The sequence below is a fragment of the Anas platyrhynchos genome, chromosome Z (genome assembly GCF_047663525.1).
Source record: "Anas platyrhynchos isolate ZD024472 breed Pekin duck chromosome Z, IASCAAS_PekinDuck_T2T, whole genome shotgun sequence".
NCBI classification, from domain to species: domain Eukaryota; kingdom Metazoa; phylum Chordata; class Aves; order Anseriformes; family Anatidae; genus Anas; species Anas platyrhynchos.
In genome coordinates this window covers 9013079-9036204 of record NC_092621.1, presented here as the reverse complement: position 1 = coordinate 9036204, position 23126 = coordinate 9013079, and the positions used below count along the sequence as shown (strand labels likewise).

Genomic DNA, 23126 nt, shown 5'->3' with positions numbered 1-23126 from the left:
AAGAAAGCTTAGCAGGCCACCTTGTAAAATGCAGACAACCAGACTTCTTAGAGCAATTAGGCGAAAATGACGGTGTCAAGTCAAGTCAGATAAGTGAAGAAACATTACCACTTCAAGCAGTAAAAATGTCCAAAGAAATTTGAAAATTGACAGGACAGCAACTGAAGGCCATGTATTGTCTGTGAAGCATCGGATAGGTTGTGAACCTGGATTAGCCAATCGATGGGGAAATGGGATGGTCCCAGTTGTAGGTAGCCATACACCTTGCCTCTCATGGCAGGGTGTGAGTGCTACCCGGCATCTGGGAGAGTTTGCCTTGAGCATGAGGACCTTGACTGCTACCAAGGACTTGATGGGAAACTGCTCAAGACTTGAGATCCCCAGGGCAGATCTCTGGTGGTACTGTGGAGGGAAGATCTCACGGTCCACCCTACCATCTAATTGGGGAGGCACTTGTGCACTTCTTCAGTTAGCTATACCCTTCACCCTGGCATTTGAAAAAGAAATATCACAAATACCCAAAAGAAGTAAAAGAAGCTTAGGAGTATCATTTGATGATAGAATGTACATAGATTCTACCGGGGTGCTTAGAGGAGTTCCCAATGAACATAAAGCCAGGAATCAAATTGCTGCAGGGTTTGAGTCACTGTTCTGCTGGGTAACAATCAATGAGAATGTGGATTGGATTAATTATAGTTATTATAATCAGCAGAGATTCATAAATTATACAAGGGATGAGATGAGAGGAATCGCTGAACAACTAAATGCCACCAGCAAAATGGCTTGGGAAAACAGAATAGCATTAGAGATGATGCTCGTGGAGAAATGAGGTGTGTGTGTGATACTGAGCAACCATTGTTGCAGCCTCCCACAGTTCCCTGGAATTCAGAAAACTGCTCACTCTAAAATTTAGCAATGCCATCACGTTTTTTGGGTGTCACTGTACCAAACCACCCAGGAGATTCTGAGCCATTTCTAACAGCACATTAATGAGTATACAACATGCTAACAACATCAGTTCCCACTGATGTCAATGGCAAAAGAGATTCACAGGAAAGCTGATGCAGGCAAAGATGCAGCAATCAGTCCCACCACATCATGTAGTCATCCAACGTGGGTGTTCACAGCTCAGCAGTGGCAGTGCACATGACCCTGCTGCCCACAGGTGGACACAGCCTGCAGCCCCAGAAATACCAATACTGTCAAAGAGATGCAAGGTTGCACATTAGTTTAGATATTTTGTGGAAAAAAAAAAAAAAAAAAAGCTGCATTAGGCAGCCACAGGTCTCCCCCTCCCAACCCCTTGAATAATGTATGGCCAAGGTGTGTGTTACAGAGCACAAAGAAAGGGATAAAAAAAGAACTTCAAATGTACCATTTAAATATTGTATGTCAACAGTTTATTAAGACTCCTTGGATAGCAACTATTTTCATAACAGTGCATTAGTGATGTACATAAATTCATGATACAAACAAACAAGACCTGAAATGATTTGACAAATAATCACAGCATATCAGTGGAGGAGCTGGGAACAGAACTACTGCTGTCCCACTTGAAATACAAGGTGCAACTTCTGCAGTACACATTTTGTTAGCAAAATCTCCATATGCTCATTTTTACAACGCTATAGATCTGCACCTGCAAGTCAAGAAATATCAAGTGTTTGATTTTCAAAGAGATTCATGACTGCTCACCACCTCAAGAAAAAAAAAAAAAAGAAAAAAAAAAGAAAAAGGAATACAAGAAGCCTTTGTTAGTTCTGTGTTTCAATTCAGACACCTCTGGCTCCTGGTTCAGTCAGACCATGCTTTTTTTCCATTACCTAGGGGAGAAAAAAATGCAAATTATTTAAAAGCTCCAAGTATCTTTACTGAATTTGTACAGATTTAGAAAAAGAAATATCTATGTCTGCATCCAAAATTAAAATCAGGTCGTGGTCCTTCAAAAAGCCCCCTTATCCTTCACGAAAGTATTTATTCCTTGGAGCAGAGAAACTGATGCACATCTTTCAGCGTTGCTTGCATGTCCTCATATTCTGCAAACTTGCAAGCATCTTCCAGCTTCAGCCAGCGGAAAGCTTGGTGCTCATCCGAGAGCTTGATTTCAGTGTTACAATCCTTCACCTCTGCCAGCCAGTAAACAACGGTCTTGGGTTTGCCATGGACGGGGTAATGCAGTTCTTTCTTGTACCCCTCCACGAGGGTGAGCTGGTTGGCCTGAAGACCTGCCTCCTCCTGCGTTTCCCGGAAGGCTGTCTGCAGGTCATCCTCTCCTGGGTCCACGTGGCCTGTCAAGAACGTGAAAATGTAAGTCTCCAAGATGGAAACTCAGACTTTGTTTATGCAGTTGACAACTAGGAAACATTGGGAGGACACCATAGCTGATACAGAACTGAAAATGGAGAGCAGAGATTGCTCATCAAACATTCCTCTCTTGATTTCTCTTTTGTGCCATTTATGCTTGTTTACACTGCATTTTCTGAAACTATCAGTGGCCTGTTAGCATGAGAAATCTTCCCAGTCCTCCACTTGTCTTCTGCAGCACTCTGTACCTGTCATGCTCCATCTTCGATCACACTTCAGGCTAAGGACTGAGCACCTTTGGAATACTTTACCTTTAGCCAGTAAGAGGGAGGACTGCAGATCTGCAAGTCTTAGCTCTCTCTCAACCTTTCCCTCCCACAGAAGCTTAAGGCTCAGTTCTGCAAAACTCTTACTCATGCCAGCAGCACAGAAACAATGGGACCAGACACCAACAAATGCCATTTGAAAGCTGGGTTTCAGAAAAAAACTTTCAGTCATTTGACTCACAGCTTAAGACAATACTATGAAGGTGACAGAGCGCTGGAACAGGTTACCCTGGGAGGCTGTGGAGTCTCCTTCTCTAGAGACATTCAAAACCTGCCTGGACGCGTTCCTCTTGGCGTGATTTAGGTGTTCCTGTGCCGGTAGGAGAATTGGACTAGATGATCTTTCAAGGTCCCTTCCAATCCCTAACATTCTGTGATTCTGTGATTTTAAGTACTACAAAGAGTTTCAACATCTTTTTATATTAAAAAAAAAAAACTGTGAAAAGTTGCTAAACAGAACTAAACTAGCTTCCTGCATCTCCTTCTTGTTCCAGCACATCCTAAACTACCACAACGTCAATCCTGAAATCACTTCAACTGGAAAAGCAGAATGAATTACATAGGGGATTAAAAAATAAAAATAAAAAAAATCTCCAAGCACGTGGTTAAAAAGTGGCTGCGCTTCAATGGTAGATCAGATGCTTATGAACCCTGAGCCACCCCAGAATCATATAGATTCTACAAGAATCTACAAGAAGGACAATCAAGAAGGACATCGAGGTGCTTGAGCGGGTCCAAAGAAGGGCGACGAAGCTGGTGAGGGGCCTGGAGAGCAAGTCCTACGAGGAGTGGCTGAAGGAGCTGGGCTTGTTCAGCCTAGAGAAGAGGAGGCTCAGGGGTGACCTTATTGCTCTGTATAAGTACATTAAAGGAGGCTGTAGCGAGGTGGGGGTTGGCCTGTTCTCCCATGTGCCTGGTGACAGGACAAGGGGTAATGGGCTAAAGTTACGCCAGGGGAGTTTTAGGTTAGATGTTAGGAAGAATTTCTTTACTGAAAGGGTTGTGAGGCACTGGAACGGGCTGCCCAGGGAGGTGGTGGAGTCACCATCCCTGGAAGTCTTCAAAAGACGTTTAGATGTAGAGCTTAGGGATATGGTTTAGGGGGTACTGTTAGTGTTAGGTTAGAGGTTGGACTCGATGATCTTGAGGTCTCTTCCAACCTAGAGATTCTGTGATTCTCTGTGATTCTGAGATGCAGTTATCATGTGAAAGAGACCACCAATATTTTCTCCTACGCAGGGATATGCAGCAATTACGGGTATTTTTAATTTCTCTCACATATTCCCCTCTGAAATACAGCACACCTAAATGCTATCCCTGTCAACAGCTGGTCTTCTCGGACACCCTATTTGTTTCACGTCGCTTAGAATGAGAGGTGCCATTACAAACAAAGGATAAATATAACATATCCCCAGCTGTTTGTATTTTTGTTGAGAAATGTCAGATTTGGTTTTCTCATGAAAGATCCAGACAAGACCATAAATAGAACAAGCCAAGCAAGATCTCAAAAAAGCAACTTAACAGGAGTTGGGAAGCTTCAAAAAAAGGGGCGGGGAGTGGTGTTTAAGCTTTATTTTACCCCTGGCGTAGCTCTATTTTCTACTTAGGTGTCTGCAAATAGCCACGATTTTCACAGAGATGAATGTTCTCTCAGGTCCCAGGTACCCAAAGCAACCCTTTAGTACTAGATGAGCAACCCTTTTAGAAGTGGGGTACGTGGGGAGCTCATGTTGCTCTGCCAACAGGTCTCACTCACTTCTGTGTGTATTACTAGCATAACCACCCTCTTACAATGCAACATCATCTCAAATTCTAAACACACTTCTATTTCAAAAAGCAACTGTGCAGAAAACAGCATCTGATGTCTTAGATATTTGAGATGAAATATGCTGAGGCTTTAAGTAAAAATATTTTCTCAGCACTGCAAGTCATCTCCTTCTTTTTGAGGATAAACTTATTTTCATCTTGTACATATACAAAGCTGGGACTTGGAGCAACAGAATCCACCCGGCCTTGAACAGCTGGATTCCTTTTATAGCATCCACAGTAAATGCCCACAGAACATCCACGAACAGTCAGTAACCAGTTCCTTTTATGATAATAATGATCCAGTTACCAAATAAGCAATGAGCTGACGCAGCAATAAAGCTGGAGACCAGGGTTGAGTTTCAACCCACAGGGCACAAATGCTACCTCCTGCCCACCAGCACAGGGAGAGGCAATCACCTCACCCCACTGACTGTTGCTAACCTCAAGCCTAAACTCAGTAAGTTCCCACTTTGTGCTATACACTCTACCCACCAGGAGCAAAAGGGATCACTGGCAGCACATCACGCCACGTTCCAGCTCCTCAAAGCCATTTGCACTAGTAAACAAACCCTGCATGCCCTGTCCATCAGACTCGACTTGTGCAAAGTCACAGATCCAGAAGCAGGGATCAGGCTGATGAAGTTCGGCAGGGAATACAGTTTAATCCCATAAAGGCTGGAGATGCTTAGGGACTTTTAAAATACCAAAGTACAGCTGTAGCTGTAAGTGGGCTTGCCTCCTGTGTGCTCCTGGAGAGGTGATTATAACTTCTCATTCTGGCTCCTGCCACATTACATCAAGATCTGCACCACATACAAGTTATATTATTGCACCACATAGCCTGGGGCTGCCTTTGAAGACCACTCAAATTACAGAGAATATATAATGTAATAGCACCTTCATTTATTGCCCTCAGCTCTGTACCAAGCTACTAGTAAAGGCTGCCATCTGATTGTGGTTTCTGATCTACAAAACCTTTAACAATATGATCTGAGTGTGTGAGACGTATACCTGAGTCATTTCACTTGCTACTGTCCTGGCTTGTCCTCAGTTACTGTGTTCCCAGTACCTTTCTGCATGGATCTCTCCTCTCACAACAGTCATGTCCCCACTTATGGTTTTTGGCTTTCCAAAGGCTGCAACTCTTCTCCACTGAGGTTTTCGTGAAGTGGAGGGAGGGAGAGGTTTGGAAAGTTTTGTTCTTTCCACTGATAGGAGAGCGCAGCTGATTTTGTTACTAGATTTTTTTTTCTTTTTCTTTTTTTTTCAATTTACAGACTCCTGTTCACAAACTGCTCACGTGCTATGCCACTTTGCAAACTCAGAAACACAAATTAGAGGAAAGAAATCCCAACGGGTAAGAAACAGCACTTAGGGAGATCCACAGCGAATCTGAACTCTCCGCGTTGTGCTATTCCCGGCAGCAGGGCTGGGACAGCGCACTGCCCAACACCGGCTCTGCCACAGAGCTCCCCTTCCAGCTGCCCAAAAGGCGCAACCATGCCAAAAACGCCAGCTGATAGCCGCCCCCAGAGCTGACCGCAGCAGCACCCAGCAGACCTCAGGCTTCAACCTCCTGACAAAAAGGCAGAGCAGCGGGTTATCGGCGCAAACATCACCTTTGGGTGGCGTCCAGTGGTGGGTGCCATAAGAGGTCTGCAGGAGGAGGTACTCGATGCCGTCAGCCGGCCTGGAGGACGCCGCCGGCTGCAGCCTCCTGTAGATGATCAGCCCACAGGCCCTGGCCGCCATCTCCCCGCTCGTTCCCTGCAGGGGACAAGCAGAAATGACGTGGGGCTGGGGCAGCGAGCCCGTCCCTTCGCTGCTGCCGTGCAATTAAACCACGTCCCGTGCAATTACGCCGCGTCCCCAGTGGCAACCCGCGAGGTGTGAAAACGGAGCCCTTCCCTCTGCAAGTGGGGCAGGAGGAGCCTGGATTAAAAAAAAAACATTAAATATATATAAATATGTGTGTGTTGTGAGGCACGAAATGGGACCTGTGTGCTGCTTCTTTACAACTGATACAGAACATAGCAGGCTGCAGGGACAGAAAACGATAAGGATCCAGGACAGACAGCCCCATAACGCCCTGAATTTCCCCACAGGTGCGGGTAATGCCGGGCTGCTGCCCGCGGAGCCCCCACCCTGGGGCTGGGGCTGGGGCTGGGGCTGGGGACCCCTCCGCCCCCGGAACCTCCCTCCGCCCCCCGCGGTTCCCCCCCGGACCTCTGAGCGCAACGCACGCCCCGCTCCCTGCCCTCACCTTGGCTTCCGGATGGGGAAACGAGGAGGAGGGCCCAACGCGAGACTGACAGCTCTTTGAACCAATCGCAGCGCACGCTCTCCCTGCCCTCACGCCCTTAACCCCGCCTCCCTCCGTCTGATTGGCTCCTCCCCAGCGAGCCGCGCGCGCCACCGTTTGAAGCGGGCGAGGCGTTGTTGCCATGGAGACGCGGCCTGGGCGCCGCTCACGGAGCCTCCGCGCCCGCTGAGGGGACCGGGGGGCACCGGCGGTGGCGGGGCCCGGCCCGTCCCGTCTCGGCGCTGCAGGGAGCGGGCGGACAGCGGGCAGCACGGCCCCGGCCGGCTTTTATCTGGGCTGAACGCGTGATCAGGCGCGGAGGCTTCTTTTGGGGCGAAACTGGGCAGAAAACGGTAAAAGTTGACCCGGGGCCGAGCTGCGGGGCTGACGCGGCCCCTCCGAGCCCTGCGGCGGTACCCCCGGCACGCGGCTGCTCGTCGGGCTCTAATTATAAAATAAACGCTGGGAGCCAGCTGCTAAAAACCCTGCCGGCCAGGGAGGCTCGGGCGCAATTTTCGAATAATCGGCGCCCATTTATAGCTGCCGGCGGGCTTCGGGGGCGCGTGGCCGAGCTCCGGAGGCTTCCCCTGCAGCTGCTGCTGGGAGCAGTTGTCGGGGTCAGCTGCAGGATGGAGCCACTCCTGGCTGAGCCCCCCGGCCTATGTTTGGTGTGGGGTGTGTGGCAGCCCCTGTGCGCTGTCAGAACGCGAGCAGTCCGTTCAGTTGTCGTTTTTTAAGTCTGTTTCAAATGTCGTTGAAATTAATCCGCTTTGTGCAATGTTCACCTTTCTGTGCTTTCTGGGTCAGGAGGAGATCAACAGGGAAGCAAGGGCAGAAGAACGTTGTACGCCTGGACAGGAGGGCTGTGTTCACAAGGAGGTGAGTGCCAGGCAGCCAGGCATGCTGCCCCACGCTCAGCCCTGCCCAGGCCACACAGTCTGCCCGCCGTCACTCTGTGCACACTGATAACGGTTCTCATTCTGCTTACGGAACGTTGGGAGCAACAGCACCTGTCACTTTCCAGTCTTCATCATGAGGATGATGAAGGGAGTGGAGCAGCTCTCTTACAAGGAAAGGCTGAGGGAGCTGGGTCTCTTTAGCTTGGAGAGGAAGAGACTGAGGGGTGACCTTATTGATGTTTATAAATATGTAAAGGGTGAGTGTCAGGAGGACGGAGCCAGGATCTTCTCAGTGACATCCAATGACAGGACAAGGGGCAATGTGTGCAAGCTGAAACATAGGAGGTTCCTCTTAAATATGAGACAAAACTTTTTTTACAGTGAGAGTGACAGAGCACTAGAAACAGGCTGCCCAGAGGGGTTGTGAAGTCTCCTTCTCTGAAGACATTCAAAACCCTCCTGGAAGTGTTCTTGTGTGACAGGTACTCCTGTTTAAGTACTCCTGCTCCAGTAAGGGGATTGGACTAGATGATCTTTTAAGGTCCCTTCCAATCCCTTGTATTTTGTGATTCTGTAATCATATTTACAGTAAGCAACTGGGGTATGTCCGGAGCAAAGAAAAAAGTGTTAGTGCAGGGAGAAGACCTGCATCATGGTCCAACTGTAGAAGAACTGTCAGTTAAGAATGAACGTGTTCTTTCCTTTCTACTTTTATTATATGGAAACTATAGATGGTTTTCTATGGGTATTTTTCATGTTTCTTCCTCATATTTTCAAAACAGACTGCTACAACACTTGTTCCAACTCACGTCAGAACATTTATTATCTCTTTGTGTATGTGTTCAAGGGCTTCCATAGCATAATCCTGCAATCTGATGAATGCATCTGTGGCAGTGATCTGTAAATATTTGAATTGGACCTTCATAGCTCCCTATCTACTTCATTAAACTAGAATTACAAACTTGTTTTGCAGTAGAGATTATCTCTTACTGTGGAGCTTGTGCTTATAGAAGTGCAACCACACCATGACCATGATTTCTTCACAGGAATGCCTTAGTATCCAAGGGGTGGGATCAGAATGATTAAAGCATTCGATGTGGTTCCCGGGAAAAGCAAATTAGACATTTGTTTCTGGAGGGATTAATCAGATTTCACTTTGGATAACAGATACAAAAGAGCTTCAAGTTCAGATGAATAAAAAATAACAGAGTATGACTAGTAACATGAGTTAATAAGTCTCCCTTTTCTCTGTTGTAGGTTTGCCAGTAAAAATTGGCTTTCTTCTGGTCTTCTGCTCTGTACCTCAAAAAACAACAAACACCTTGGCACAGCACCTGAAGACGTGTTTGGGGTAATGTGCTTAAAAGTAATGAGAAAGTAACCTGGTGTAGTTGTGGTTGGAAGAGGAAACATACCTACCTTCTAGATGTTTTTACAGATCTTTCAAAGTTCTTAACATCTGTTTTTTTATATGCTGTTTGTAAACTGGAATGATGTACACAATACAAAGTGATAGGCAGGAAAACAAGGTGTTTAAGTGTTGTGTACTGATTAACAATTATTACTTTTAGCAGATATCCATGAGAATTATGTCTAATAAGAATATTTAATGATCAGACTGCGGCTTATGGTTTAGAATAATTACGTGAAGTTACAGAATTAAATGTATAGATGCATTAATTTACATTTGTAAGGCTAGGAGTGGTTACATAAGGTTACACATAAGGTTTCTTCACTTCTTCATGGCTTGATTTCCCTAGTTTAAAATCAGGATATCATGATAGTAGTGCCATGTCTCAGAGGTGGCGATAAGGGGTACCAGAGGAAGTCAACTAAAATTGTCAGGTAAATATGAGTGAGTCAGAGTGGGATAACAGGGCATGTGAGTGTTACTCAAGTGAACAGTGCACTGAGATCTTTAATATATCAGAGTTTAGTGAGGATCCAGATATTGTGGCCTAACGCTGCTTCATTCTTATTATAGTTTATGTAGGGATTTTACAAGATTTATATTATGCAGAGTGACTGACACTCGCTGAGTGAGTATCTGAAGGCCAGCCTTTTCTCCAGTTAGAAAAGTGTTTTGAGAATGAAAAGATCTGTGTAAAAGCTGATTAATAATTAGAAGCATTTTAAAATTGTGGATCAGATCCTGGAATAAAATTTTGTAGTACATTGATTTCCTTCACAATACGTAAAATGTCATCATTGGTTTCCACTATTTATACTTGACATTTTCCTCATCTTTGTAGCCTTTAAAAACCTTAGAATATGGAAACAGTTCTCTGATGGCAAGGTGTGACCTTATTCTGTGCTTTGAGTTGGTTCCTTTATATAAAATTCTAGCACATCATTACAATAACTAATCACCTATTACCATCATCTTACAGACTTTCAAGATTTATCTAAAACTTCTTTGCAAAAGAAGTAAGTTGTAGAGGCCTCAGGTTTGCCGCACAAAGATGGTGGGCTGACTGGTCGCAGAGAATTATGCTTCCAGACTCGCTTCTTTCTCAAAACAGTTGTCACTTCCAACTATTTTAAGAAGTTTTAGGCTTTTGTCATACATGTAGTCCAGTTTTCAGAGAAGTGACACAGAGCTTCAGGACTTGGACACGCTTTAATATTAAACTACCACATTGAAGAATGTTCTGTTTTTCTGCACCAAAAAACAGCATTGTCTCACGTGTACAAATTAAGTTAGATCCTGACACTAGCTGGAAGAATGCTGGCTGTTACTCACTGTAGAAAAACAAAGGTCTTCTCTCTTTTTGCCAGAAGATGGCATTATTATTAACAATTTAGGATTATTGGAAACATACCCATACTCCCTTACTTCTTTACAAAGTTACTGTGAAAAACTATGTGTCAGTTTTAGAAACACTGTCTTTGGACACAATCTACAATGTTGGACAAATTAGGGTATTCTTTTTATGGGGAGACAGGCTCCTCATTTTTTCAGAGGACTGATGATTAAAAGGCCAAAAAGGTTTCATTGTGATCATCTGTTCTGACAACTGTAATTCCCCTGAATTCTTTCTTGTGTGAACCAGACCAAATTTTCTAAAAATAGTCTACCCTTGAGTTTTGAAATGATCCAAGATGCTAGAGCCATGACCTTGGCTTATTTTTTTTCCATAGTTAATATTAGTTAATGTTGAGTTTTCCTGCGTTGTGTAATAGCTGTTCTATGGATGGAGAGATACCAGAGTTATGTCCTGGAACCACCTAGATCCAGCAGGATTTATTATATGTGGGGAAGCAAAGCAGTTATATAACTTTTAGGACCATCAATAAGACGTACTGAGCTGCTTACATGTCTCAGAATTAACCTTCTTGTATGTTCTGCAGTACCTATATTAATTGGATTTTCCTTATTTTGAAAGTCTTAGTCCCTCGTTACTTCAGATAATGGAAATCTGGCTGCACGGTTATTTCTAACTGCTTAAATATATTTTGTTTAATTTTTAGTTAGAACCTTGAGTTTGAAATTCTTAATTCTCTCTCTGCATCTGTTACTCTTTTTTGGGAAGCGTTTCCATTTTTTTTCCTTTTTTTCCTCCTCAAAACTGTGCCCAACATTATCGTTCAAATAGACGTTAACACAAAAGTAGTTCTTGCACTAATTTTTGGCCAATCTGTTTGTATTTAACATAAGCATATATAAAGAAGTAAGTATAATCTAAGATACAAGAATGTGAATAGGCAAACCTGATGGATTGTTTTCATGTTTAACAGCGAAATTGCTGTCTCAGATTTGTGTTTCAGCCTCTCCTTTCATCAAATAAAAGAGCTTTGCCATGGCAGTGCATACATACAGACAGGAACTGCTCTGGTTTTATATTTGGAACTACCTTATGTAAGACAGGCATTTTTCAAAAACGTAACTCTCCCTGAAATGAAGTCTGAAGTTCCTGTGGAGTTTATCTGTTACATGTGTTGAAGTTAAACCCAAGAATCAGTACAGACTCTGCTAGCCTCTGTCAATTTTGATTTTTACCTCCCAGGATCTAATAATCTCAACAGTGGCTTGGCTTTACTTCAAGATTGAGAGTCACATCACTTATGCATTTGTGAGAAAAATCTCAATAATTTTCTTCAGACTCGGTCTTCTGTGAAGCTATTTTATTCATGATTGCAATGGTGGGCGTCCTGCAAGCAGGAGTGCACAGTAGCAGTTTATCATAACCTTATATTCCCTATTACACAACACCTGATTTCTCCCGTTTCCTTGTTGGCTGAGTACTACAGGTTCATAAATGTCTCAATGCCTTTCCATACCACATAGGTACAATTTAATTTGACCACCCGTTAATTTCTCCTTTTTTTTTTTCCTTCTTCTGTCGTGACTGGAGGGCTCATGTGATTTTTGTTTTTACTGATTTTGTACTGCTCCTCCTGTTTTCCTTAGCTATCCTCCTTATTTTGGGACAGTGGGACCTTCCCCTTATCTGCTTAATATACTCAGCACTGCTATGCTGCACAATCATAGAATATCCTGAGTTGGAAGGGACCTTTAAGGATCATCAAGTCCAACTCCTGGCACCGCACAGGTCTACCCAAAAGTTTAGACCATCACTTTTGATATGCAAGGTTAGTGGAATTTTCCACCACAGGAACACCTTCTATTGCAAAAACACAATTTTGTTTTTCACATACTAAATAAGTCTGCTTACACACTGCTGGCTTTGCCTTGCAGCTTGTTACTGCTGAATCACATAATTTCATTATGGCTAACTACTCTCCACATCTTAGACTGTAACTTCCAAGTTGCTTTAGACGTCCCCTACTGTACCTGTTGGCCCCTCTAATATCCTACACAATCAGCACTTTAATAGAATGTTTTTTCCTTTGTTGTTGTCATTGTAACTTAATGTGTTTACTAATACAGAGATGATATTTAGTGACCATATTTTCTTTTATAATGTTATTGTAGAAATGCTTGTAAATCTTTCCAAAGAAGTTCCCTTGAATTAAAGGGAAAAATATTTAGTCTTAAACAAATTGGTTTTATTGTAACTTTCTTTTTTAAACAAAGACATAAGAAGGCAGTGGGCAACGGATACTTGAGGGGCTATCCTTTTCCTGTTTTATGGAACAAGTAAAAATATCTGCAGATATTAATCCATCTGGATAGAGACAGCTGCACAATGTATTGCTTGGGAGACATGAGTTAAGAAGCTGAGGGTTTTTTAGCATACCTTTCAGTGATGCATGTTGCTTTTTTGGGTTTCCCAAGAATGCAAGTATGGCGTTCCAGTAGCATATATAGATTTAGAGAAATTCTGTGTTTCAGATTACACATAATGTTCCAGCTAATGTTCAAGAACACCTAGAAATACTCACAAGATTCATGAAACACAAAAGACAGTTACACAAGAAAACTACAACTTTACAATAGTTCATCTATAAGACGAACAATCCTAATTTTTCACAATGAGGTGATGACAAATGCAGTTTCTTCTCCTTTGGTTAGTTAACCAGGGGTAGCTGAACCACATTAGACCACGTGCTCTGATATTAAATTGGGTATCTAAAATTAGGCATTTTGCATTCTGTGAGCTTGAGGACTGGGTTTCAGTAGCTGCGGCATTCATTGAGTAGATATCAGGCATGTAGGAGCTCTGCAGCAGTAAGTAACACTGCAGCATGTGTTTCTTACCCATTATTTCCTATCATGTATGATTTTAAAACAGTTTCATAGGTAAAATATTTGCTTCATATTTAGTTTATCTTTATTATTACTATATTCTATATTGTTTAGCATTCCAGTGTATTGTAACAATCTTCTAACCTAACTGCAGGTGATGGCATCTGGGGATAAGTGTGGTTTCTTCATTAGTATCTTGGTCTCCTGGGATGTTTCATATAACTCAAATATTTGTCTTGTTTGATTTCTTGTAGACGTTAGCTTGAAGATGGCATCGTGCCTTTATGAATGCCTTTGTGAGGCAGAACTTGAAAAATACTATCCCCATTTTGCTGCCTTTGGCCTTCAGAAGATTGATGAGCTTGCCAAGGTTTCCATGAAAGATTATACCAAACTAGGGGTACACGACATGAATGATCGCAAACGACTCTTTCAGCTCATTAGAATAATCAAAATTATGCAAGAAGATGAAACTGTAAGAGACTTGAGCAAGCAAGATTTCCAACCAAGTGGCCTTTTCATTCAGCCTCAGGTGACCAGATTGGGTCCCCGCAGACAGCTGCGTTTTGAGTCCTTCTTTGAGGAAAATGATGGAACAGTTAAAGACTCTGAGCCGGAATCATATGGCCCATCTGAGTTCAGTGCCAATGAGGAGAAGAACAGTCTTGTGGAGCTGTTGGGACACACTCAGCCACATGATTCAGAGATGATAAGATTAACCAGAAGAGATATGAATACTCCTGGAATATGCACAAAAAATGAACTGAGCTGCACAACAGTTTCTGATGATATTGCTCCTCTCCTGGGGGATTCTGAAACTCCCATCATCCAGAGAGTAACTCACATTTCGGGATATAATTATGGACTACCTCATTCCTGTATCAGGTAATAATCAGTTACCTTCATTTTACTATATTTCACGTTAGTCATAATTAATTCTTTCTTCACAGGGGATGAGAATCTGCCTTCATGGTAAACAAGCAATGCTACTGCTACAAAAGCTATACAGAGCAATACAAAATCTAACAGAGATATTAATAAGTGCTTGCAACTCTCCAAGTCTGGTAGAAGGAATCAGTTGAATTCACCAGCTGCTGCTCACCAAGATTGTCTAAGAGTAGTCTTATCTTTCAGGATATAAGGCTTTGTTTTCTCTGTGTTTTCTTTGTTCTTTGTGCTTTGGCCAGTCTTTCTGTTTTTCTTTCCTTAACACTGTTTTGCAAAACTTTATTTTTTCAGAATAATGTGTTGCCTGTGGTAAGTTCATCAAATTTATCCCAGTAAAAATGATGCATGCTGTGAACTATCTTTGTTCATAAAGAAATTTCTGAACTGGAGCTTTAAAAAGAACCACTGAGTAATAATACTGGGTCGGGATACAGACACGGGGAGAGGTATGCCTTGCAACTGCTCCATGAGCACAGGATTTGTAGCATTCATGCGTTTTCCAGTGTTTGGTAATGGGGGAGCTACTGTTTTCTGAACCCCTGGTAAATCTAAAGCACAAAGTAACTTTTATTGGCTTATACTGGGCAGATAAGCACTGTGTAAACTGCCTGAGTTAAAAACCATCATCTAAAAAGACTCAAATCAGCTACCACTACATCCAAAAGCATTCAAACTCAGTAGGTGTCTCCCAGGATTTGTTATTTGGGCGTCTAGGGATATACCACTATGTCAGAGCACCATCAGGCTTCTGTTTGGAAGTTGCCTTGGATCCAGGCACTAGCTGTTCCTGCAGTGAGCCTTTTGAAGGTTCTGGTTCAGCAAACAGAAGCATGTAGCTCCCTGCAGCTATACCACCAGAATCTAGTTGTTATGCTGTTATGGCAGGGTTTGAAATGATAACTTTGTGCAGTGGTTTGTGCAGAGAGAGATGCTGTCACCATGCTGGAAAAGTACAGAGGTGGCACAGTGGTTAGAGAGAGTGCTTAACCTGTGAGATGAAAGATCCATCTGGGTTTATAACTCCCCTTTGCTGGAAAGAAGTAATTCCTACCATTCCCACCTTCCAGAAGAATGCACTAACCTCCTAAATGTATTGGCATCTTAGTACATTCTCTGTCTTCTCTGGAAGCTGAGGCAAGGTGAACAAAGAGGGCAGGATTCATGGTGCTAGAAAGTAAAAAGTGATGAAATATAACCTCACAGTTCAGCTAGAGGAGTTCAAGATCTTAAATCCTCTGATAGAGCCATGTTCTCCATTGTTCTCACTTTCTTCCCTTGTTCTTTTTTTTTTTTTTTTCCTAAGCACATTCTTCTCTGCCCAGTGTAAAAGCTCATCTCATGGGCTTTCTGCATCCTGCTCCCGACACGCCTGAGTTCCTTCTCTTTTGACCACAGACTGCATGTTCTGCATTCCAGGCCTGGGGCCACTCTGCTGACACTTGGGTTTCTGATTCCTGTTTTGCAAGTGCTCAACTCCTCCAGTGAATCCATGCCCATGTCACCTTGTGATTTGCCCACTGTCTAGTCTCATCTATAAGAAACATTGGAAAACAATGGCATGATGTTAGATTGCAGAAAGAAAAGAGCTCTTATAATATGTTTAATAAATTTTCACTTGTCCACAGCAAATGACAGTAGCAGACAAGACACAGTTGTTCTTCTGACCTATTGTTTAATTTCATTTTTAATGATCTGTTTTGAGATTATTGTTTTTTCTAATAATAATAAAGTAGAAATTGTGTTTTATAACAATGTTTTTAAGAAAGGTTAATAGCAAATCTAAACTTGAGGTTCACCATACAAAATTAAAATGCATTCTGTTCCCATACAAAGTATAGTCAATTAAAGGTACCTCGTAGAAAGAATCTATGCCTCTCCTATCATAAACAGAACCTCCAAGCATTCATGATTTCTTTTCTCCAAATCCTGCAATCTATCCTTTCTCCTTCATGCTCATAGAGAGGAAAAAAAAAAAAAAAAAAAGGAAAAAAAAAAAAAACACCACAGCTCTTTCTGGAGATCACCAAGTCCAGCCTCTGGTGACATGAGAATGAAACTTCAGAGCCTGTGATCCTTTGATGGACATCTGGTGCCTACTGATACCCATAAGCTCTCACTAAATTATGAAGCATCTTATTTCAAGTATCATAGCCTTTCTTTTGAGGGGAAGGAATTTTCCATCTAAGTACAGGGACTGGTCTTGGTCTGCATAGGAAAGCCATGCTAAAATTAATGGGACTCCAGTTACCATAAAGATTTCTTGTGTGTAGTCTTTGAAGACCACATCTTAAGATTTATATCTACATGTTGTCTGCTTCTGAGGAGTCATGCAATGGAGCAGGAATGATATGATGAGTTTATAGCTGTAATGAGACATCAAGTAACTTGTACTCTTGCTGCATTTTTGGTTTTCATTTACCAGGCAGCTATTACATCTTAGTTTTCCTTTGCTGTGTTAGGAGATTTTGGAAGGGCATTTGAATAGCATGGCAGAAACACTGCTTTGGGGCAACTAAGGGCTCAATTAAAATGACTTTTTTCCTGATAAATGAATGTTCAAATCCAGGCTGAAAACTCTTACTCGCTTGTATGAAGACAGATGGAAAAAGAGAAAGGCAGAATTAATATGTTTTGGTTGAATTCAAGCATATTGCATATGCTGCATTGCAAAATGCTTTACACAGCAGGTTAACCAATGAAACGCTAAATGACCTTACACTTCTAAAGTGTCTGGAAGGGAGCTGAAGTAGACTTGGCAAAACACAAGTAGAGAACTTTGCCTGTGGTTTGAAGCCATGTACTTTTTTATGATAAAAGTAACAAATTGGATAGAAACCAAAGGGGAGATAACAAAGAGATCAATATTTCAAATACTCTTTGGGCTGAGCAGGAACACAGTGATACTGTCTTGTTTCTTAGCTTAAGCCATGTGTTTCTTAGTTTAAACTCATAACCTGTTTGACAGGGTGAAACAGAAAGGATAAGTATGAGTAAAAGAGGAAATTTTTTTATTTAATCCTATTTTGAAGAATGAGCCATTTCTAACACAAGTGAATATAGTGCACCTTTCCTCTCAAGATCTGTTCATACTTTTATCTGTACATAAATGACTATGCGTGACTGCAAATAATTTCAGCAAGATTCAATTTCATTAAGTTAACTTGGATATTATGCCAGCTTGAATCAGATGTTTGTGGGCAACTGAAAATATGCCAGTTCTGTAACAAGCTGAGGAATGTAGCTGTATATACACAACTGTTCTTTTAGCAGAAATGCACAAGAGGTATTAGTCTATTTAGCAAAAAAAAACAGCAGAAACTTAACTGGGTAACAATGAGAGCTTTTCCTGATATGCCTTTAAAGACATAAACTTTTATCTGGAAAAGCTAAGAAACCAACTCATATTTATGCATATTCTAGATTCTGTTATCTGATTTTAAAGTGTAAAACTACAATTTTGTTGTAGATCCAGTACCTCAGAGAAAGAGACTCCATGGACAGAGAGTGAGAAAATCAGAGTGTGTGTCCGAAAACGTCCCCTAGGCCTAAGAGAGGAGCGACGCGGGGAGGTTAATATCATCACAGTGAAAGATAAAGAAACCCTACTTCTTCATGAGAAGAAAGAGGCAGTTGACCTCACCCAATATATCTTACAGGTAACATGCTCCACGTGCAGTTTGTGTTTATGGGCCACTTGCGTGATGGGATTAAGCAGATTGTATTTGGGATTTCAAAATGGGGAAACAGAAAAGGGCTTTCCCCTTATTGAAAAGGGCGCTTCTTGCATTGAACTAGATGGTGAGCTCTTCTGTCAGCTCCTCATCGCTATGTTTGAATTGCTCCTGACTTATGCCAGCCTGTGGCAGAAAACCTGAGCCCAGAATTTTAATCCCTCAAAAGCACGTCTCTTGCAGCTTTCTTTGCATGTGGCAAAATAAAACCCTGTGCTACGTGCTGTTGCTGGAGGAGAATTGCCTGCTGCTGAGTCTCCTCTTCCGTGAGGAGTTCCCGTTTCACTATCTCTGCACTGTAATTCTGTTTTAAATTAATCACATATACCCTCATCCCCTCCCTTTCTTTGTTCTCAAATGCTTTTGAAAATTAAGTTCCCCTCTGGTCTTTGTTTCCAAATCCCAAATACCTTATGCTGTCATAGCTCAAATTCCAAGTTTTGACTGACAGCACCAGGAACAGAACAGTTTCTAGAGAGCAGCAAGCCATGCTCGCTCTACTGGGTGTTATTTTTGCAGCCTGGCTCCTGGGAACAACTGTTCAGAGTATCCAGTAAAAAATGAGTTTGCAGCTCTCTCAGGCCCGGTTTATGTACCACCGTTTACGGTGTGACACATGCAGCAATTCCACCCCACTCCCTCTATGGGAGCAGCAGTATTTGACATCCAGGCAGTGCTTATTGCCTTAGTGTCTCAGGGCTGAAATAACCGCTAATTAATTTTGTTCTCTCAGTAATGACAAAAGCCATTTTGCTATAAATCAATATAGTCGAACAAAAGTACACTGTGGTGAAGGCTGTGCTGTTCCAAAGGACCCAGGAGAATTTCCCTGCCTACAAATCTGGCTGCCCACCCTGCCTCCAGCTCCTGTAGATGGGAAGCCAAAGGGTGCAGACCAGATGGGAGGTGGTTCATGCTCCAGCTCCACAGCAAGGGTAATCAAGCTGCAGGCCTTTCAGAGAGCTCACCTGACCTGTGAGACTTCCCAGTTTAACCTGCATGCATCTAGCATGGCTAGGTTGTGCATCATTACAGCAACTGTCACTCAGAGGGGTCTACTACCTTAATTTACATCGCAGTGTATTGTTAGAGCACAACGTTAAACGCCAGCCTAGGAGGCTCTTTTGAAAATGTGATATTTGTTTGTTACTGTCCCTGCAAATGCCATTCTTAACCTCAGAGAAGCCCATAATGAATGCACTTGCAGCATTTCTAGAGACACTGCTGCTTTGGGTCAGCTCTAGAGTATGGGAGGTTTTGGAGTTTTTTGCCCCTTTCTGAGATACTACAATCTGGCTTTGCTTAGGAATAGCTTCTGTCTTCTCTGGCACAAAAAGATTTTTAAGTCTGTAGAACAGAGACAGTCACAACTGAGGGCTAATTTTTGAGTTCTTCTCCTCTTCTCCACTCCTGTAGTGTTACTGTACAACTGTAGGCTGATTCAGGAATAGATGAGAGTTTCTTTTAATTAACATTTTCATTTTTTTCTTTCATTTTTTTCTTTCATTTTTTTTCTTTCAGAAATGTTGTATGTTCTGCTTCAGAGTCATAGGAAATTAAGGCATCTTTGTTTCCCTTTTCCTTTCCTACCCTTAGTTTCCTCATTAGTCGTAATGGTCCGCATATGTCATGCTGTATGTTAAATGTGCTAGATTGTTTTGGACCTGATCCAAACCCGTACAAAATCACTGGAAAGGCTTCTGTTATTTAAATTTGCCTTTGAATGGGGGTGAAGGGGAAGTGAAACATATTCATTTTCATGTAAAGATCACGTTTATTTTTCAGCATGTTTTTTATTTTGATGAAGTCTTTGGGGAGTCATGTACCAATCACGATGTGTATATGAAGACAGCTCATCCTCTCATTCAGCATATTTTTAACGGGTAGGGCATCAGTGCTTACATTTATTATTTTCTCACTTTTTTGTTTTCCAATTTCATATGCTGCTTTAATTTTCCTTTGTCTGCTTTCATCTTTTGAAAAAAATACATTCATTTCAGCCTTTCCACATGCCTTCTCCCTTTTAGAATGTCTTTGATTGCAATTGTGACAAAGTAAATCAGGGCAGACTTTTATCACATTCAGTGAGAAATCTAAATCACAGAGGAAGTTAAAACTGGGCCTCTGCTGTAACAAAGACACTGTGACCAACCTAGAACAAAAAGTGGGTGCCAGCATTTCTGACGTCTAATCTCCACTCTAACAAAGATTTCTGTGTTGTATAGTGCGGGTATTTGTACAGTTCACAGGGCAATAGAAATGTATTAATAACCTCGTGATTTATTTTTATTTTATTGATTTGTATAATAGAAAATATTAATAACCTTGCATTTTATTTTTATTTTATCAATTTGTATTTGTTCAGGGGGTTAATTGTAATTACATACTTCCTAATTAATGGGAAATAGATGGTAGCTATACACAGGTGATCTTATTTTCCTGCAAAGTAACAAGCTTGAATATAATTTCATTTTTGAATTATTGAAGGAAAGGATTATGTAGTCATGTTGAAAAGTAACAAAATGGAGCATACTGGTTCTGAAAATAACCAAGTATCATCAGCAGAAACAGAGTATCATGCTCTTGAGAAAATGAAAGTGAAAAAGGAGAATAAGGCTTATATCTTGCTGCATAATAATAATCACTAAGAGCAGATTTCACATTACAGCTAATCCAATAATGCTACCAAAAGAGCCATCCTGTTTTTTCTCAAATTTCCGTAACTTTTCTATCTGTTCTGCTACATCCTTCTCACTGATTCTTGTCTGAACCCCCAGTGAGCTAATTCTGCAATCTAAGCTGCCAAGAAATTGTTCACCCATTGCAGTCCTACATTTTTACTCAATTCTCTGCATCCAGGAAGCACTGAGTCAGCTAAAAAGTCTTTTTTCAGAGTATGGGGGAGAATAAATCATTTGTTATGTAGCATTTCTTTTTTGGCTGATTCAGCTCTAAGTCTGTTCACCTCACACTTGTGGGTCCAATGCTTGTACAAGAGCCAGGATGGGGAAATAAGCAAGCAGTAACCTCAACTGATATGAACATGAAGTGCTGCAGAGCTGCATCCTGAGACCTACTTGACGTTGTACATGCATTGCCATTATAATGTTAAGGTGATATGATGACAAAGATGCAGCAATCAGGAAAAAGTGAAAAGCAAAGTTTGTGGTTACACTGTCTGGAGTGAGCGTAGCAAACAGCTCTGTGCCACTGGAAGATGCTGATCCTCTTCCTTCCCACTCTACTGGGCACATTCCCATAGGTTACGTGAAGCCAATTTGAGCATATTTTATGATCCTCTGTGAGTTATTTTACTCCATTGAAATTGCAGAAAATAAACCTGCAAAGAAAATGAGAAGCTTTCTGCTCTGTCAGTGCAGTAAAGCCAAACATCAGAGCCAGCACAGAGGAAGAGCAGGTCAGTGGGGCAGGTCACACAGCTGGGAGCAGAGGAATGGAAGATCAAGACCTTCCCCTCATCAGCAACAAGCCATTAGATTGAATTAGCTGCATGCTGGACTGCAGTCCAAGACAAACTAATCTCACTCAGTAAATTACTTATAGTGCTAATCTTCATCAAGTACAATGTGTGTTGATACAAAACCTGACTTGTGGCTGATTTGCATCTCACGTCACAGGCCTTTTTCACTGTGATTCATAAGCTGTAGCATTCCCATTCATAACCCTACAATACTTCCACAGCATCTAAACAGCTGGAAGAATAATACTGAATTCTTAGCTTCCTTAAATGTATTTTTGGCATCTGGAAAAAAAAAAAAAAAAGGAAGAAGAGAGCCAGCACTCTGTGACACACCAGCTCTCCATAGGACATGCTTGGGAATCACTGCTAAGTGTTTTTCAGTTTCCCAGGTGGGGAAGCAAACCAAATCTCCTTACTAAGAGCCTGCTATATACAGAGAAAGATTGGCATTGCAGAATTTCTTTTAATAGACTTGAATAAATCAGATGTGGCACTAAAAATATAGGTTATCTTTACAGAGGCAATGCAACCTGCTTTGCATATGGGCAGACTGGTGCTGGCAAGACTTACACTATGATAGGTACTCACCGGAACCCAGGACTCTATGCCTTGGCTGCCAAGGACATTTTCAGACACCTGGAAGCATCACAGTCAAGGAAGGATCTACTTGTTTTGATCAGCTTTTATGAAATCTACTGTGGACAGCTTTATGACCTGCTAAATGGAAGGAAGAGGTATTGAAATAAAAAAATGTACTGCTATAAACCCAGGGTTATGAATCTGTTGGTTACTGTTTATAAATCAGTTTGTTACTGTTTCATGTGATTACCTCTAGCATATTACCATGTATAATAAGTTGTTATCTATTTAATTAGGGTTGTTCTTAGGAAATCATACATACTTACAGGAAGGCAGAAACTAAATACTGTTGCATTGACAGGACACCTAGTTTGTATTGCTTTGGGACAAAAATAAGTAAGAATAAGGACATATGACTGAGATATAAACTCGTACAGTTTTGCTTACACTACAGTAATATAATAGCTGAACATCCCATAGGTAGAAAAAGAGCCTTCTTGTGACCAGAAGTTCTGATGCTGGCCATTGTGGAATCCATATCTCCCCCTCCTCAAACATAACCCCTACCTTTTCCTCTTGCTGTGCCAGTGGGGCTGCAGTTCCAGCCAATGCTATCTTGGAATGTGCTGTCAGTGTCCCACTTGTGCTTGACACTGCAGAGTCCTTTACTGAGGACTTTACTGAGCTCCTTTACTGAGTGCACCTTCTGCAGGTGATGCTGCCACCACCCTCAGCAGTAGTGCCTCAGCCCCAGATTTGTTCAGATGGATGCATACTCACTTAGAGGAGCTTCATCTGAAATGGAAACCAGGACAATTCAGTACATGCTCGGTGTAAAAAAAGCACTGTGGCTGAAAACTCTAAACACAACAACAGTCAGTTAAGATTTTTGCAGTGAAATCTTTTCAGAGTGGTCTTGAAGGAACATTCCCTGTCATCTGGAGGCCTTTAGCATCCTAGAAAGCAGTATCTTGAGTGCACGCTGGCAGACTCAAGAGGGAGGCTTTCTGCCTTAGGGAGTGAACATCTATTCAAGTTCTCAATTTTTGCACAAGATTTAAAAGCAGTTCTACAGAGTCAGAGTAAGCCAGCTATAC

At 42.0% G+C, this 23126-nt stretch overlaps 2 protein-coding genes across 5 annotated transcripts in view; one reads left to right on the top strand and one right to left on the bottom strand.

Annotated features, from left to right (window-relative positions):
- Window positions 1-1383: 1383 nt before the first annotated feature.
- NUDT2 (nudix hydrolase 2) lies at window positions 1384-6859 on the bottom strand. Of its 2 annotated transcripts, none has more exons than XM_027447188.3 (3): window positions 6703-6859; window positions 6059-6206; window positions 1384-2288 (listed from the first exon to the last, which is right to left on the bottom strand). In XM_027447188.3, the coding sequence occupies exons 2-3, from the start codon at window positions 6189-6191 to the stop codon at window positions 1975-1977; spliced, it is 447 nt and encodes a 148-aa protein (XP_027302989.2). In that variant the 5' UTR covers window positions 6192-6206; window positions 6703-6859; the 3' UTR covers window positions 1384-1974. The 2 variants fall into 2 exon arrangements, with proteins under 2 accessions (XP_027302989.2, XP_071887741.1); XM_072031640.1 differs by lacking the exon at window positions 6703-6859 and adding an exon at window positions 6437-6641.
- Window positions 6860-6872: 13 nt separating this feature from the next.
- KIF24 (kinesin family member 24) overlaps window positions 6873-23126 on the top strand; it is a 32244-nt gene continuing 15990 nt past the window's right edge. The window contains exons 1-8 of one of the 3 annotated variants that reach the window (XM_038169902.2): window positions 6873-7094; window positions 7549-7620; window positions 8898-8991; window positions 12052-12233; window positions 13545-14175; window positions 17705-17894; window positions 19755-19852; window positions 21969-22184. In XM_038169902.2, the coding sequence (XP_038025830.2) occupies window positions 12227-12233; window positions 13545-14175; window positions 17705-17894; window positions 19755-19852; window positions 21969-22184 (1142 nt within the window). In that variant the 5' untranslated portion in view covers window positions 6873-7094; window positions 7549-7620; window positions 8898-8991; window positions 12052-12226. Of the gene's footprint in view, window positions 7095-7548; window positions 7621-8897; window positions 8992-12051; window positions 12234-13164; window positions 13273-13544; window positions 14176-17704; window positions 17895-19754; window positions 19853-21968; window positions 22185-23126 lie in introns of those variants that run through there. The other 2 variants (XM_038169903.2, XM_038169905.2) reach the window with 2 other exon arrangements.